The 15,968-nt window shown below is 65.1% G+C and overlaps 3 protein-coding genes across 3 annotated transcripts; 1 reads left to right on the forward strand and 2 right to left on the reverse strand.

Annotated features, from left to right (window-relative positions):
- Positions 1-78: 78 nt before the first annotated feature.
- Positions 79-7,213, reverse strand: LOC116799306 (mucosa-associated lymphoid tissue lymphoma translocation protein 1-like). Its single transcript, XM_032712342.1, is given in 18 exon segments — positions 79-1,017; positions 1,102-1,236; positions 1,332-1,489; positions 1,746-1,892; positions 1,962-2,089; positions 2,543-2,617; positions 2,884-3,061; positions 3,201-3,404; positions 3,777-3,812; positions 3,907-3,954; positions 4,121-4,217; positions 4,338-4,430; positions 4,432-4,520; positions 4,865-5,015; positions 5,128-5,258; positions 5,792-5,958; positions 6,157-6,298; positions 7,053-7,213. Coding segments are annotated over 17 exon segments (2,229 nt in total). The 5' UTR covers positions 6,294-6,298; positions 7,053-7,213; the 3' UTR covers positions 79-762.
- A 918-nt stretch (positions 7,214-8,131) lies between these two features.
- Positions 8,132-9,138, reverse strand: MRPL54 (mitochondrial ribosomal protein L54). Its single transcript, XM_032712340.1, has 3 exons — positions 9,053-9,138; positions 8,636-8,792; positions 8,132-8,373 (listed from the first exon to the last, which is right to left on the reverse strand). The coding sequence occupies exons 1-3, from the start codon at positions 9,126-9,128 to the stop codon at positions 8,241-8,243; spliced, it is 366 nt and encodes a 121-aa protein (XP_032568231.1). The 5' UTR covers positions 9,129-9,138; the 3' UTR covers positions 8,132-8,240.
- A 69-nt stretch (positions 9,139-9,207) lies between these two features.
- APBA3 (amyloid beta precursor protein binding family A member 3) lies at positions 9,208-15,776 on the forward strand. The gene is made up of 10 exons (XM_032712300.1): positions 9,208-10,297; positions 10,770-10,809; positions 11,220-11,365; positions 11,505-11,591; positions 12,125-12,283; positions 12,597-12,776; positions 12,977-13,189; positions 13,727-13,846; positions 14,608-14,748; positions 14,844-15,776. The coding sequence occupies exons 1-10, from the start codon at positions 9,245-9,247 to the stop codon at positions 14,913-14,915; spliced, it is 2,211 nt and encodes a 736-aa protein (XP_032568191.1). The 5' UTR covers positions 9,208-9,244; the 3' UTR covers positions 14,916-15,776.
- The last annotated feature ends 192 nt before the right edge of the window (positions 15,777-15,968 follow it).

Below are 15,968 nucleotides of genomic sequence, written 5' to 3' on the forward strand. Positions count from 1 at the left end.
AGATTTCTGCCCCCGAAAATGCCATTTCAAAGCAAGGCAGGGGCAGGAGGCTCGCCCAGCCCACTTTTATTGGTGTTCTTCCTGGTGGAGACCCACTGGAGCCCACCACGGTATGTGGGGCTGCGTTTGGGAAAAATCCAAGCAAAATGGCATGTTTTTCCCCCTTAGATCCCAATCCTGTCCTGAAATCACTCCCTGTCAAGATGGGGCTGGTGCCTGGGGTCTTCCTGGGGGGACTAAGTGCTACGGGCAGCTCTGGGGGCACTAGGGGGTGCTCCCAGTCCCTCGTGGCAGAGCAGGAGCCCTCCTGCTCCCCCCCCTTCTAATCCCCTCCCATGGGATTTGCCCCCTAAGCTGCTTATTTCTCTCTATTTCTCCCAGGCCTGAAGGAACCCAGCCCTGCCCCAGTGCGACGCCTCACGCTCGCTGAGCCGTGGGCTCTGGGCACTCTGCCCCCGGGGCTGCCCGCTGGTGGCCTGGCACTGTGGGGCTGGCACTGGCCAGGGATGTGGGGCCAGCACTGCCATACCCAGGGACATGGGGCTGGCACTGCCATACCAGGGGATGTGGGGCTGGGGCCAGCAGTCCCAGCTGTACTGCGCTGCGAGCCCCACACCCCCTGGCACAGGCCAAGATGGGGCTCAGCCCCTCCCAACACCCACCTCTGTGCACGTCCCCCCCGCCCCCTCCATCCCCGGCCCCCCAGCAGGACAGATGTGGCTCCAGGGAACTGCGGTGACAAGGGGGGGCCACACTGTCCCTCTACAGGGTGTGGGAGCTGGGGACGTCGGGGCTCAGGTTCTCCTCAGGGGTGTTGACCCACGAGCTGCCTGTTGCCCCCCAGCTCTCGGGGGGGGAGGAGGAGAGGGGGCTGCGGGGCGGGGAGGGCGAGGCCGCCTGCTGCAGGTTGAGCTTGGCGATGAGCGGCCGCCCCACGCTCACCCGCTGCCGCTCCTCCACGAAGTCGTCCATGCCCCGGTAGCGGTACTGCAGGCACACGGTGAAGGCCAGCTCCTGCTGCAGGGGCACCGGCACCGTGGGCACGTGTCCTGGCACGGCCATGGCCACATTATGCCCCTGACACCGGCCCCCGCCCCTTACCCGCAGCTTCTGCAAGCCACAGATCCGGCTGTAGAGGCAGCAGGAGGGGCAGCCGAGGCTCCAGACAGGTGCCAGGGGGCTGCCCACCTCCTCCGGGCTCTCCTTGTTGGTGCACTTGAGGTCCACGTCCAGCTCCTGCCACGGGCGGCATCCACATGGAAACCACCACGAGTGCCCCAGCCCCGTTCCCCAGCAACCACTCTGGTGTGGCTTTGGCAGCCCCATCCCACCTCAGGGATGTCAGTGAGCCTGGCCTCGCACTTGGTGATGTCCGTGGGGGCGGCCACCACGCGCGTGTAGATGATCATGATGTTGGAGAACTCGGCGGCGAAGCCCAGCTGGACGGTGACGCCGCAGTCGAAGCGGAGGTGCCGGCTCTCCGGCAGCACTGGGGAGGGGACAGGGACAGCAGGGCTGGGACCTGCAGGGCCTCTGGGCTGCAGCTGTACCCACAGGTGAGGAGACCGTTGGGTCATCCCAGAGCAGGGATGCTGACATGGTGGTCCTGCCTCCAGGCTGGTGGTTCTGTGCCAGCTTCTCCTCCAGCTGGGAGGAACCTGGCGGGTGCTGCCTGCAGCCTCTCCCTGCACCTTGGGCTGTCCCCGCTCCAGGTGCCAGCTCTGGACGGGGTGGCTGTGACTCACCATGAGCCTTGGCCCACTGCAGGTTCCTGGCAGAGGTCTCGTCCCGGCCCGGGGGGCGGATGGGGTCCGTCAGAGCTCGTCTCTCCGAGAGGTTGCTGCGAAGCTCCAGCGCCTGCCGGCCCCGCGTGATCTCCAGCGTGCCCATGTCTGCCGTTGGCACAGGGGGTCAGCAGGGGCCACCAGGGGGATCACTGCCCCCCACTACTCCCCACTCACCCTCGGCCACCTTGTCCAGCAGCACCGTGATCTTCTCGTCCTCCAGCAGCCAGCGCTTGAGGAAGGTGACGAAGATGCCGTTGGAGAGCTCGCCCTGGCTCAGCTCATAGGCTTCGGCATCCGCACACCTGCAGGGATGGGGCAGCAGTCGGCTGCATCGTGGGCTCTGGCACTTCCCCAGGAACTGGCCCCCAACAGGACGACAGTCCTGGGGAAGCCAGAGCTGGGCACCTCTGGCTCCTGTTCCCATCTCATCATCTGGCCACCGTGCCAGGGACAGGTGGGAGCCACAGCTGGATCCTGGATGCTTAAAGCATCACCAGCCCAAATCCCTGTGCTCCAGAGGAGCTCAGGGCTTCATGCCCTCAGGGGCTACCCAAAGCTGAGCAGTGCCATGGACACCTTCCCGCCCTGTGAGGGACTCAGGGCTGCTGTTTGCCTACTACCTCCAGCATTGAGTGAAGGGATACAAGGAGGGGGGAGAGACACAGGCAGGGGGGCTGAGCCCCTGCCCCACTCTGAGCCAGGAAGGGAGACTCAGCCCCGCTGCCCACACTGGGGAGATGGCGGGAGGGACCCACGTGGCATAGCCAAAGACGATATTGGCCGTGACCTCCAGCGCCCCGACCTGCGGGATGACATCGTCATTGAGGTTCCTGCAAGAGAACGATGCTGGGTAGAGCCAGGAACTGCCCCCCTCCAAAGCCCACCCCAAGGCACCTCAGAGCCCAGGGGCTGCCCTGTGCCCCTCTGCCCACCCATCATGGTGTTTGCCAGCTCAGAGGGGCAGTGATGTTCTGCGGTGCTTAGACAGGACCCCAGGGGTGCCCTGCACCGCTCCCTCAGGAGCCAGCACCCACGGGTCCCTGTGCTGGGATGTCCCTGAGCAGTGTGTCCCTGGGGGGTGGCAGGGCTGGGTCACCTCTTGCGGCACATGTCGAGCAGGAAGGTGTTGAGGCCGGTGCGGCGCTCCTGCATCGCCCGCAGCACCCTCTGCACGCACAGGCAGTGTGCCGACGTGTAGGCACTGGGCGCGTCAATGGGCACCATGAAGCTGTTGCCAAAATTTTCATAGCCGTGCCCGGCGTAGTAGAGCAAACCTGCCAGGGGGAATGGAGGGCAGGTGACATGGTGACGTCCCTGGACCTGCCAGTACCCTCCTTCTTGCTCAGTCCCTCCACCAGCACAGAACCCCCCGGTTTCCCCAGGCTGGAGCTGCCCTGGCGGGTGCTGTCCCACCATAAACGCCCTTGTCGAGGAGGAGGAGGAATTCGTTGACAGCCATCTGCATCTCAGCCTTGCACAGGTCCAGCAGTGAGACCACCTTGAAGTCGAGCTGGCGGAGGAGGGCACTGAGGGCATGAACGTCCACCATGGGCGCCTGCAGCTGCTTGTGGTGCAGGTAGTGCATGTTGCCGATCAGCAGCGCCACTTTGTCCGTGGCTACAAGGATGGGAGAGGGAGGTCTTGAGAAAGGGGTGGGGTGCTTTGCTGTCCCCACCTCCATTCAGCCCACGGAGGTGACACCCAGCTGTGGCCAGCATTACTGTCCCTGGGTATTGAAGTGCCCTGTGGTGTCCCTGCCTCGCTGATCCCTGAACCGTGGGGGTAGGGTTGGAGGTTGGAGTTAGGGATTTGGGTTGGGAGTTAGAGTGCTGATCCACTCCTGGTTAAGGCTGGGGTGCTGCTTTGCTCTCCCAGTGCGCTGCACCCAAAGAACCCCTGGCCAAGCAAAGCCTCCTGGGGTGACAGTGGTGACACTGGGGACAGTCAGAGCCACCCAGGGCCACCACCCCCTCCTGGGCAGGCTCTTACCATACAACTGGCCGGGATTGCCACACTCTGGGGAGCCTGGGAAGAGAGAAACACAGTGCCAGGGCCCTCCAGTGCCAGGGGAGCGTGGTGGGCAGAGCAGCATGGACCTGCCCTTTCTACCCACACCTACCTCCATCCCCTTCCTGCCAGGAGCCTCCAGAGGTGAAGAGCCGTGGGCCTGTGGCAAAGGGAGGGTCAGGGATCCTACACATGGCAGCACCTCCCAGCATGGGCTGCAGCCCCCCAAAACTGCAGAGCAGCCATGAGGGCTTAACGGGGAGCAGGGTGGGGTCAGGACACCCCACAGAGGGAGAGAGTCACAGAGGTTTGTCCGGGGCCCTCACCGATCTCCACATCTACCTCCTGGCTCCACACCTCGTGGAAGAGGTTGAACACTCGGCAGCAGTAGCTGCCCCGCTCGGCCGTTGTCACCAGCTTCACCTGCCAGTGGGACAGAGCGGGAGCTGGGGCGGTGTGTTGGACCACACTGCACTGTGCCACACTGTGCCATGCCGTGCCACGCCGTGCCAACACTGTGCTGTGCCAGGGGTCCCACTATACCTGGAGCTGAGGTGCCTGAGCCCCCTCCACAGGACGTCGGTTCCTGAACCACTGGTACTGGGGCGGGGGGTTGCCGATGGCTCTGCACTCCAGCGCCAGCGTGTCCCCCTCGGCCAGGCGGCACGGCCGTGGCTGCCGCAGGATCTGCAGCCCTGCCATGCTCGGGCAGTAGCCACTGGCTGGGGAAGGGACAGGGTGGCAAATTCAGCACCCAGCCATGGCGGGGCTCAGCAGAGCTGCTCCAGGCCCCAGGTTCCTCACTCACAGGCCCTGGCACCCAGGGGTAGCATGAGGCATTGTGCAAGAGGAAGACACAGGGCATGTGGCTCCTCTGTGGGCACTGTCACCCCAGCAAGCCGAGAGACCCTTGTGGCTGAGCCAGTGACTGACAGAGCAAGCAATTCCCCTCAGGATCCATCCCTCTCCTGACGGGGCCAGCGGTGCCCTGTGGGACCTGCCCTGTTCCCAACAGGGCAAGCAGTGCTGCATGGGTGCCAGCCAGGGACGCAGATCTAGGAGCCCACCTGAGCTGGGGCTGCTGCTCTTCTCCACCTGGACGTGGGCCCACCTGGAGAAGGCGAAGGTGGCCCCACAGTTCACCCGGCAGATGTACCACTCGGGCTGGCCCGGCGGGGTGGCCGTGTCGATCACCAGCTCCGGGGACGTGGCTCCAGGCACCTACAAGACAGGAGGTGGCCAAGGAGTCAGGGGCTCCCTCTTACCTGTGTGGGTGCCCTCACTGTGGACAGGGCACGGGGGCCCTGCTCCACATGGCACAGCGGGGCCTCACCTCCCGTTTCCCACAGAACCACTGGTACATGAGCCCCGGCGGGCCGGTGGCACAGCAGGTCAGGGACACTCGTGTCCCCTGTACCACCACCTGTGACTCCGGCTGCACCGTGATGTGGATCATGTCCTGGACTGCAGGAGAGGAGACCACCGTTCCACACCATCCCATCCCATTCAGTCCCATCCTATCCTGTCCCATTGTACCCCTTCCCATCCCCCCCAACAGCCTGCCCAAGCCCAGCCGAGCCCAGCCCATCCTATCACATCCTCTGTCCTGTCCCAACCACCTCATCCTGTCTTGTCCCATTGGTACATTCGGTGCCATCCCACCTCACCCATTTTATCCTGTTCCAATCTATCCCACCCCGCTCTGCTCCATGCTATCCTATCTCATCCCATCGCATGCTTTCCAAACCTGTCCCATCCCATCCTATCTGACCTCATCTCAGCCTGTCCCACCACATGCCATTTGCCTGTCCCCCATCCCATCAGACCACATCCCATCCTATCTCACCCTGCTGCATCCATCCCACCCACCCAGGACCCCTCTACCGTAGCACAGCCCCCAGAAGGAAGAGCTGCCCTTCACCTCATCCGCTTCCTCCCGCTGAGCCCCCGTCCCCGGTGCCCCCTCCAGCCCCGCGGTTCCCGCTGCCCGTCCGTACCGGCAGCGCTGAGGACCCGGCAGGCCTTTGTGTGCCCCATCTGCTCCAGGCAGCCCAGCAGGTACTTGAGGGTGCAGTCGCGCTCGGCCAGGAGCTGCAGCAGGCACTGCGTGGGGCTGCCGCGGGGCTCCAGCACCTTCAGCGAGCACATCTCCAGCTCCTCCGCGCTGCGAGCGCCCGCGGCCGTCAGTGCCCCCTCCCTCCCGGGGCGGGCGGGCCCCCGCCAGGGCTCTCGGCGGTGTCCCCTGCCCAGGGGATGGCTCTGGGGACCCACGCGCCCCTCGCCCGGCCCACGGCAGGGCTGTACCCACCGGCGTTTTGTCACCCGGTCGGGGACAGCCCCCGGCGATGCCCCCCAGCCCTACCTGCACTTGAAGCGTTTCTCAGCCCCGGCCAGCTCAGCCAGCTTGCGCCAGCCCCGGCCCGCGTTATCCAGGAGCTCACACAGCCGGGCCACCACCTCCTCGCCCAGGGCGCCGATGGGCACGCTCCAGTCCCCCATCCCTGCTGGGGACACCGAGGGGACGAGCCGTCAGTGAGTCACGGGGTGACAGGGTCCCACTGGACACCGCCGGGCACAGTGTGCCTCAGCAGGGAGACCACCAGCATGAGCTCACCAGTGTCAGGTCCCCTCCTAGCAGGAGCCTGGGGAGATGCTGGGAACCAGCTGGGCAGTGCTGCTGGATCTGGCCACCGGCAGCCAGCCAGGAATGTCACACACTCTCCCTCCGTGAGCTGTGACAGCAGCCTGGGGGACCCCACTCACCCCCCAGCCTCAGGCAAGGAGCCAGGGCATTTTAACCCAGTCCCAAGAAAGGGACTTCATGGAATTGGGGTCCACAGAACTGGAAAGACGGGATGTCCCCTTTCACCTTCCCTGTCCCTTCAGGGACCACAGAGAATGGGGCCCAAGGCCCCCTCTCCCCCTGGCAGAGGCCCCAGTGGGACAGCAGCAGCCCCCTCGTTGGCACAAGTCCTCTGTGCTCCAGAGCCAGCACAAACCTTTACAGGCCACCAAGAGGGGCTGTGGAGGGATCAGGGGAGGGTACACGGGGGTCCTGGGGCTGAGACCCATCTTAGCTTGCCCTGACCCTGGGAGAGGTTTTGACAACGAGGGGAGCATGGCATGAATCACGTGGACAGGGGCAGCACCCAGGGAACAGCTCCTTCCTCCTCCCCTCAGGTCCCTCCCCAACAACCTGCCCCAGAGGAGCACTTGCCCCCAAGACTGAGCTGCCCAGGGCAGCTGGCTGACACTCACCCGAGCAGGGGGCTCCGAGACGGAGGGCAGGGATCCGGGTGCTCCCTCTGCTCACCTTCTGCTGGATTTGGGGGGCTGGACACGCTGGAGGTGGTGAGGGGAGGGCAGGGTGCAGGACGGGCACTCACCGCGTGGTACAGCCGGACAAGCCCCGGCAGCTCTGAGGGTGTGCACCCAGCCCCACGCAGAGGAAATGAGGGCTCAGCCCAAAATCTGCCCCAGCCCCCACACTGCAGCACTGCACTTCTGCTTCCCTCTGCCTTCCTTCCTGTTGTGGGGTGTGCAGCTGCCGTGGGGGGCCCACGTGGGCATCCACCCACAGCCCCCCAGGGAGCCGGGCACAGCCCCCGGCCCTGCTGCAGGGCACGGGGCACCAGGGACACTGCCGGGCTGGGCAGGGGCTCCACTGCCCCCTCCTCGCTGTGGGGGGACCTTGTGGGTGGCTGTTTGTCCCCACAGCCCAACTCAAGCCCAGGCAGGAGCTGCAGGGTAGCAAGTCCAGGATGGAGGTGAACCAAGGTGACGGGAGCACCTCTCAGCCAGGTGAGACCAACATATGGGCAGAACCACGGCTGGGCTTTGCCAGGCCAGAGCCAGGTGAGGACAGGCAAGGACAGGGCAGTGAGGGCCCAGCTGCTGTGAGGAAGACCTTGCCTCCACCACCCAGCCCAGCCCAGCCCTCGCATCCCAGCACCACTGCTCCTGCTGCCAAGGGAGGAAAGCAGAGCAAGGGGCCACTATGTCCCACCTCACCTCACCTGCTGCTCGGCAGCACCACCAGAGCCTGGTCCTCCTGCCCCAGGAGCACAGGCTGCTCAGTCCCCAAGACCCCCAGAGACGCAGTGACAACGGGGTGAGGGGGGGCATCCCCTCCCACCCCCCCGTGGAGCCCTTAGACTGAGGTACAGATGTGATGGAGCACAACCTGTGTGTGGTGTGGGCTCCCTCCACGAGCCAAAACCTGAGCTTCTGCCTTCGCAAACACACCCAGAATTTGTGTTGCCTCAGCCCCTGGCACAGGGGGGACCTGCACCAAGCTTGCCAAGAGCCCAAGTTTTACACAGACTTTGTAACAGATATCAGTCTCATCCCAGATTTATTTCTTGTTTACATCAAGCGACCAAAAGCAGGAGCAGGTCCCAGTGCCACCTGTGCTGGTGCGTGGGGCAGCCCTGAGCTTGGCAGCACCTAAAACTTCTTGCCCTTCTTCAACTTGTTGCGCTGCCACGTGTTGTATTTCCGCAGCCGCCTCCAGTACTCGAGCGTGTCAGGGTCCAGCTCCTCCAGCTTCTTGGGGGGCCCAAGGTGGATCTTAAAGAGCCTGAGGGCGAATGCAGAGGATGTGAGGCTACGGGAAGGAGGGAAACAGGGACAAGTACGGGACACAGCCGTGGACGTGAGTGACCAGGACGTGCAGATCCCTCGCCCCCACATCCGCAGTGCACCCACTCCTGTCTCCCTGACCCCAGGAAGGTCCCTGGGCTGCAGAGGGGCAGTTGCCTCCTCCCAGAGCACTTCACTGTCCCTGCGCCTCTCGGACGGCACCTCTGTGGGGACACGGAGGGGAACGGGGCAGCACCCACCAGTCGGGGTACTCGGAGTCGGGCTTCAGGGCCACCTCCGGGCCCTCCTTGAAGTAGTTGACCCCCATGGCGTGGGTGGCGAGCATGGTGGGGTCCGTGCACACCTCCGGCCCCTTCAGCGCCTCCTTGGGCGCGCCCTTGCCCTTGGCCTTGGCGGCTGTGGGGACAAGGGCAGGGTCAGAGCAGGGGCGACAGGGATGCGGGCGGGGGAAAGGACGGGGCTCGGGGGCAGGGGCACCGCGAGGCAGGAGTGGGGCTGGGTCAGGGGCGAGGGGAGCCAGGCGTGAGAGAGGGAGCCGGGACAGGAGCGAGGGGCACGAGGGATGGAGACGGGGGGCGCGGGGGACCGGAGGGACGCGGGGCGGGGAGCACGGGCAGGGCAGGGCAGGGCAGGGCGGGGGCGGTGCCGGGTCTCACCGGGTTTCTTGGCGTAGCCGCGGGCCGGAGCCCCGAGCGCGGCCCCCGCCGCCCGCAGCAGCGCCCGGGCGGCCATGGGCGCGGGGCACGGCGGGACGGGCGGGGCCGCGCCTGCGCCTGCGCGCGGGCAACGGCAGCGGCGGCGGGAGCGGCCCGGCCCGGCGGCAGCGACAGACCCGCCCGGGACCCGCCATGGACAGCGGCGCCACCGCCATGGACTTCCAGGCGGCCCCCGGCGGCGGCGGCAGCGACGAGCCCGCCGAGCCGCCCGCCATGGACACGGAGGACGGGCCGGGAGCCCCTGGGCACCGCGCGGGGGGCGCGCGGCCGGACGGGTCCCCCCGTTCGGCCCCGCAGCCCGGCAGTGACCCCGCGCCGGAGGAGCCGCGGCCCGGCCCGGGACCCGCCGCGGCCCCGGAGCTCGCGGGAGGCGAACGGACCGGGCTGTGCCAGGGCTCGGGAAGGGCCATGGAGGCGGAGGCGGTGCCCGCAGAGCCGCGGGGCTCTGCCCGCTGGGAGCCCAGCGCCGGGAGCGCCCCGCGGGGCACGGGGAGCCCTCGGGCCCCCGGCGGCGCCGAGCCCGCGGGCATGGAGCTGGATGAGACCCCCGAGACCCGCGGCCCCCCCGACACGGCCGGGTGGGCCGAGGACGCGCAGGAGGAGCCCTCAGAGATCCAGGGGCTGCTGGCCCAGCTCGAGACCCTCGACCCCAACCTGTGTGACCGCCCGCCCGCCCCGGAGCGGGGCCCGCCGTCCCCCTCGGGTGCCGCTGCCCGGCGGTGCCCGGGCAGGTGCCGGCCCTGCCCGCTGCACGTGGCCACGGGCCGGGGCCTGGCGACGCGTCCCTGCTGCCCCCAGCACCCGGCCTGTGGCCGGCCCTGCCACGGGTTGCTTTTCGCCGAGGCCGACCGGGAGGACTTGCTGAGCCTCCTGTGCTACGAGGGGGGGCTGCCCGAGGCCGGCGCTGAGACACCCTTGGCCCGCTCCGATGTTCTGACTGGGACTAACCTGGAGATGCTGCAGGTCCGGGAGGATCCAGCCACTGTGGAGAAGCCTGAAAGGCCGGGGAGGCCAGAGAGCTCAGAGGAAGAACCTTCCGGCAGCTGGTGCTATGGAGAGGGGCTTTGCGAGGTTGATTCCACCTCTGAAGGCACTCGGGAAGGTTCCCCAGAGTCAGCGTGGGCGGCCCTGCCTCCCGCTCCAGCCCCCGAGGCAGAGCAGCCACCACCTCCAAGCGCCGTGACCGTGAGTGCTCCGGGTGTGGTGGGGCCACAGGAGCCAGGACTTGCCCCTTGGCCCTGCTCCCTCCTCGAGTGTGGGCTGGAGGCGGAGGGAAGCCAGGGATTTCTTTCCTCGGGTCTTACAGGGCCTTGTGCTGCACGTGTGCCCAGACAAGACCCTCGGTACCAGCTTTGGCTCCTACTGCCCTGAAGGCGGGGGGATACTTGCATGGCTGCCTGATTCGTGTGTGCCCCAGGGCAGAGGCTGGTGGGTCTGAACAGCCCCTGGATCCTGTGCCATCCTCCCCTCCAGCCTCAGGACCCTGTGCTGTCTCCCCCTCAGCCTTAGGACCCTGTTCCTCCCTGCCCAACCCTGGGACCCATTTCCCCCAGCCTCAGGGATGCTGTGCCATCACTGTGCCACTTCTCTAGGGCCAGGCAGACTGAATCCCTGGGATGCCAACCACAGCCTCACCTGCCCTTTTGTTGCTTTGCAGAACAGGGAACCCCCATCATCCTGCCCAGCCTTCAAAGAGGGTGAGTTGCTTCTGTGCTCCAGCAGCAAGAGCATCCGGGAGTCCTGACCCATGTGCTCTGACCCTGAATGGGGGTGGCTGAGGGTCCTAGCTGGGGAGGGAGTGCTGTCTCTGTGTCCATCCAGGGTGGGAATGTCGCTGCAGGCTCCAGATGGCCTGTTTGATGCTTTGCTGAGGAAGTTGAGGTGCTTCAGGGATCAGCATGGGGGGATGCTCAGGAAGGGAGAACGGGATGCTGGGTGTGCCGAAGGGAAGGGGAAAGCAGCCTTGGTCCCCAGTGATGCCAGGAACCCATGTCCCAAGCACTGAGCTGCTCTGCATTAGGAATGCAGCTAATGGGCAGTAAGAGCTGGTACCCCCAGTTTCAGAGGCAGGGGAGCAGCCCCTGCTCAGTCCCTCCCAATGCCTCAGTTCCAGGCCCTTGTGACCCGGAGGATCTGCTGGACGGTGTCATTTTTGGGGCAAAGTACCTGGGCTCCACACAGCTGGTCTCGGAGAGGAACCCCCCGACCAGCGTCCGCATGGCGCAGGCCCAGGAGGCCGTGGACAGGATCAAGGTGCAGGAGGGGTGGGGGGCACAGCTACCCCCAACCTGGCCCCCTGTGGCTGTGGGGCAGCACTCGGGGCCTGCCCAGGGATACCTGGCTGTGGGGCTGGGACCCAGCGGGGTCCTGTGACCTCTCCATCGTCTCACAGGCACCCGAGGGGGAGTCCCAGCCCATGACAGAGGTGGATCTGTTCGTCTCCACGCAGAGGATCAAGGTGCTCACTGCAGACACGCAGGTGAGCGGGAGTGGCAGCACCCGTGTGCCTCTGGGGCTACTGGAACCTTCCTGTTCGGCCTCGGGACCTCAGCTTTGTTCCCACACTGGAGGGGTTGTGCCCAGGGATGGCCTGCAGTTGAGGACACACATCTGGGAGGGGAAGTGTAATTCCACAACCATCCTTTGTCGTGTCCTTGGCTCTCCACGTGGCTGCACGAGGCTTCCTGTGCAAGCTCTGCCCTGGGGAGCTGCTGGGATTCCAGACCAAGCTCCAGGGAACCCAGGCTTGAAATCTGGGAAGCTTTTTGCCTCAGGGTTACTTTCTGCATTATAGTAAGAGGGAAGGGCTGTTCTGTCCCCTGGCAGCACCCGGGGACATGGATGAGTCCCTGATGAAGGAGCTCTTTGTACCCAATGGCACAGACGTGGTTTCTGCCCAGCATGTGCCAGGCATTTGTGCTGCATCCCAGCACTGTTGCTGAACCCCTCCTGCTCGCTGGGCTAATGGTTGCCCAGAGGGCTGAACATCTCTGCCTGTGTCACCCTTGCCAGGAGGCCATGATGGATCACTCCCTGCAGACCATCTCCTACATCGCCGACATCGGCTCCCTCGTGGTGCTCATGGCGCGCCGGAAGCTGCCCCGGCGGTCGGAGGTGGCGGAGGAGAAGCGGCTCTACAAGATGATCTGTCATGTCTTCCACTCGGCCGACGTGAGGCCACACGCGGGGCCCTGGGGAGGGCAGGGTGGCCCTGGGGTCCTCAGCTTGTCCCGCTGTAACAACTGGGGGTCTGTGCTGGGGGCGGCAGCAGAGACCCCTCCCTCCCCACAGAGAGAGGGCAGGAGTCCAGCCTGAGCATCTCTTTGGCACAGAGGGGCCCAGCGAGCAAAGAGGGGAGGATTGGCACTGTAGAGGGGCCCATTCAGGCAGGGAAGGAGCTCCCTGTGCTGGGCACTGCAGGGCATTGGGAGCTATTGGCTGCAGCCCTGAGCCATGGGCAGGAACAATCCCTGTCGTTCTCCAGGCCCAGGTCATCGCCCAGGCCATCGGGCAGGCGTTTGGTGTGGCCTACCAGCGCTTCCTGGAGGCCAACAGCATCGACCCCAGCGAGCTGAGCCCGCGCCAGTACAGCCATGCCCTCGAGGACCAGGAGCAGTACAACGCAGAGCTGACCCACTTCTCCCGACAGGAAAACTGCAAGGATGTAAGAGCTGCTCGGGGGAGGGAGGGCATGGGAACCCTGCTGGCACCTCTGTGTCATCCTCTCCATGGCTCCCTGAACAGCTGAAGTGCTCCCTACAAACCAGACCCCATCCCAGCCGGCTGTGAGCACAAGACACCAGTGCTGGGCTGGGGCACGTGCCCTTGGCTCTGGTGACCATAACCCACCCGTTCTGCTCCCAGGTCTGCATCCAGAAGCAGAAGGGGGAGATCCTGGGCATCGCCATCGTGGAGTCAGGTTGGGGCTCCATCCTGCCCACCGTGGTCATCGCCAACCTGATGCACGGGGGCCCCGCGGAGCGCTCGGGGGAGCTGAGCATTGGGGACCGCCTCATGTCCGTCAACGGGACCAGCCTGGTGGGGCTGCCCCTGGGCACCTGCCAGAGCATCATCCGGGTGAGCTGGGACAGGGCAACCTCCTCCTTCCTGCCACGGGGAGTGACTGGAATGCTGGGATCCCCGTGGTACCCCCAGCTGTGGGGGCAAGAGTGCACGGGGGCTGTACCTGTCCTGTGGGCTGTGACAGTCCCTACTCTGAGTGCTTGGGAGGAAGGGGTGTGAGAAGGCAGGGACAGACCTGGGGACTGTGCTTGATGTGGCAGGGTATGGGTGGGGCCCTTCCTGAGGAAGAGGGTAGAAGAGGAGGCAGGCACCTGTCTTGGAGGAAACCTGTTGTACCATCTAGCTCTCAGGCAGGAAGGAGCTGAAAGCAAGGACAGGTGGCCTCAGGGGCAGAGTGGGAAGTCTTGGGCTGGGTTTATAAGTTCTTGTCCCTGGATTTGAGCATGGCAGTATCCCTGTGTGTACCTCAGTTTCCCCACTGAAAACAGGTTACTAATCCTCAGCCGTCCCATGAGCAACTTGGCTGTGTTGTCCCTCCACCAGAGCTGAACAGCTCTCCAAAATCTGACCAAGCCTCATCCCACCTTCCAGGAGCTGAAGCACCAGACTGAGGTGACACTGAACATCGTGCACTGTCCCCCTGTCACCACGGCTGTCATCCGACGCCCCGACTCCAAGTACCAGCTGGGCTTCTGTGTTGAGAACGGCGTGGTGAGTGCCTGTGGGATGGGGTCTGCCCGAGGGACAGGCAGAGCTGGCTGTGCCCACAGAGCAAAGCCCAGCTCCCGCATTCCCTGTGCCTGCCCAGGCCAAGGGGTCACAGTGCTCTGCTGTGCAGAGCAAAAGGCTCCTCGCAGCTCTCCTGCAGCACCAGTGCTTGTACCCCTCTCTCTGGTGCTCCTTAGCTGTTTGCTTTCTGGGTGGTGGCTTCTTCTTGGCTTTCTGGGTGTGACCCCAGTGACATTTGTTGCTCTTTTCAAGGCCCTGGCCACTCCCTGCTCTGGGGTCTGCCGTGGCTGCCTTGTGAAGTCAGAGTGGAGCGTTCCCAGGCCCAGTGGGAGCTGAGGGGGGGAGGGTGGGCAGTGGAGGGGGTGGCACAGCTGCCTCACACACTGATGGATGCTCCCAGTGAGATTGGAGATGTGGGTCTCTCCTGCTGCCCCAGGGACAAGCTCAGGCTCTGCAGCCCTGGCTTGATGGGAGCAGGAGGGTTCAGTGAGTGGGAGCAACTGCACTCCCTGTCAACTGGGGGAAAAAGTCCTGGAGGCTGCTCTTGCCCCAGCACATCGCTCTGGTGGCAGCAGTGCAGGGCAGTGGCTGCCCTCACTCTGTGCCCGTGGGCTGGAGGAGACAGCACCCGACTCCAGAGCGCTGGCTGGGAGCCTGCAGGGGTGTGAGGGTTTGGGGCAGTGGTGGTGCAGGGCCGGGGCTGTGGGCACAGCCCTGATCTCACCAGCACTCCCCGCTCCCAGATCTGCAGCCTGATGCGCGGGGGCATCGCGGAGCGGGGCGGCATCCGCGTGGGGCACCGCATCATCGAGATCAACGGGCAGAGCGTGGTGGCAACGCCCCACGAGAAGATCATCCAGATCCTCACCGAGGCAGTCAGTGAGGTGAGCAGGGCCCCCACAGAGCAGCTGGGCTCAGAGCTGGGCACCAGCACCCTCCAGCCCGGGCTGGGGCCTCTAATCCGTACCTCTCTGCCTAGGTCCACATCAAGACCATGCCAGCCTCCACGTACCGCTTGCTGACAGGGCAGGAGCAGCCCGTGTTCCTCTGAGCCACTGGCCGTGCCTTGGACAGACAGGAGCAAGCCTGGAGGGGCAGGTCTGGCTCTGCTTTCTGCCCCAGCCCTGCGTCAGAGCCCTCAACAGGAGCTGATCCTGCACCTCTTCAGTTTTACTCAGGACAGAGAGGGAGGCTCTGGGGGCTGATACCCAGTTTGAGCAATGTCAGGGCCTGTGGTGCCACAGTTTGGGTACCTCCCACCCTCCACTCACACCTTCCTGCCTTACAGTACCTGCACAGTGCCCACACAGTGCCTGTCCTGCTGCTGCTGGTGGGAGAAGAGGGGACCCCACATGAAAGGTCCCCCCCATCCAGTCATTGCAGATTGTGCTTTTACCCTTACCAATGGTGCCTTTCCCCAGGTGAGGACGGTGCTGGAAGCACAGCTCAGCTCCAGAGCTCAGCTCAGCACAGCCCCAGAGCAGCGCTGACCCTGCACCACCTCTATGTGGGTGCCCCACTGGCACTTCTGAGGGACACCCAGCAGCTCCCAGACTCAGCCTTAAGGGCAGCAGCACTCTTGGCACCTGCTCCTCCCCTCTGGCTTGGCCAGGGGCCTGCTGGGGTGCAAACAAACCCCCATTAGACCCGTTGCACCAAGCTGGGAACCTACCTCAGCTTCTCCCTGGTGCTGCCTTGAACTGCTCTGCACGCACAGCCTGGCCCTGGGCCGCAGCCCTTGGTGCAGCAAAAGGGAACGTTGGCACTGCCCAGCCCCACATTCCGGGACAGTTGGGGCCCCAGGGGCTGTGTCTTTTTGTGGGTGGCTCTCTGGGCCCCTGAAGCCAGGGCAGCACTGACCTGGCTGTGCCTGGATGCTTGGCTGATGTGAAAATAAAAGTTGTGGGAAATGTGGGAGGCTCCATTGGCAGAGCCCCATGTGGGCTGCAGTGGAGGAGGCTCAGCTCTGACTGGCACACCATGGCAGTGCCAGGCCCTGATTCCTGCTCTGGTGGCTCAGGCAGGGCAGCCAGCAGCACAGGTGCCTGGGTCTCATCAAGGCCACCCTGCTACACGGTGTGCCCTGCATGGTGCCACCCAGCAT

Source organism: Chiroxiphia lanceolata, chromosome 27, assembly GCF_009829145.1.
Source record: "Chiroxiphia lanceolata isolate bChiLan1 chromosome 27, bChiLan1.pri, whole genome shotgun sequence".
Taxonomy (NCBI): domain Eukaryota; kingdom Metazoa; phylum Chordata; class Aves; order Passeriformes; family Pipridae; genus Chiroxiphia; species Chiroxiphia lanceolata.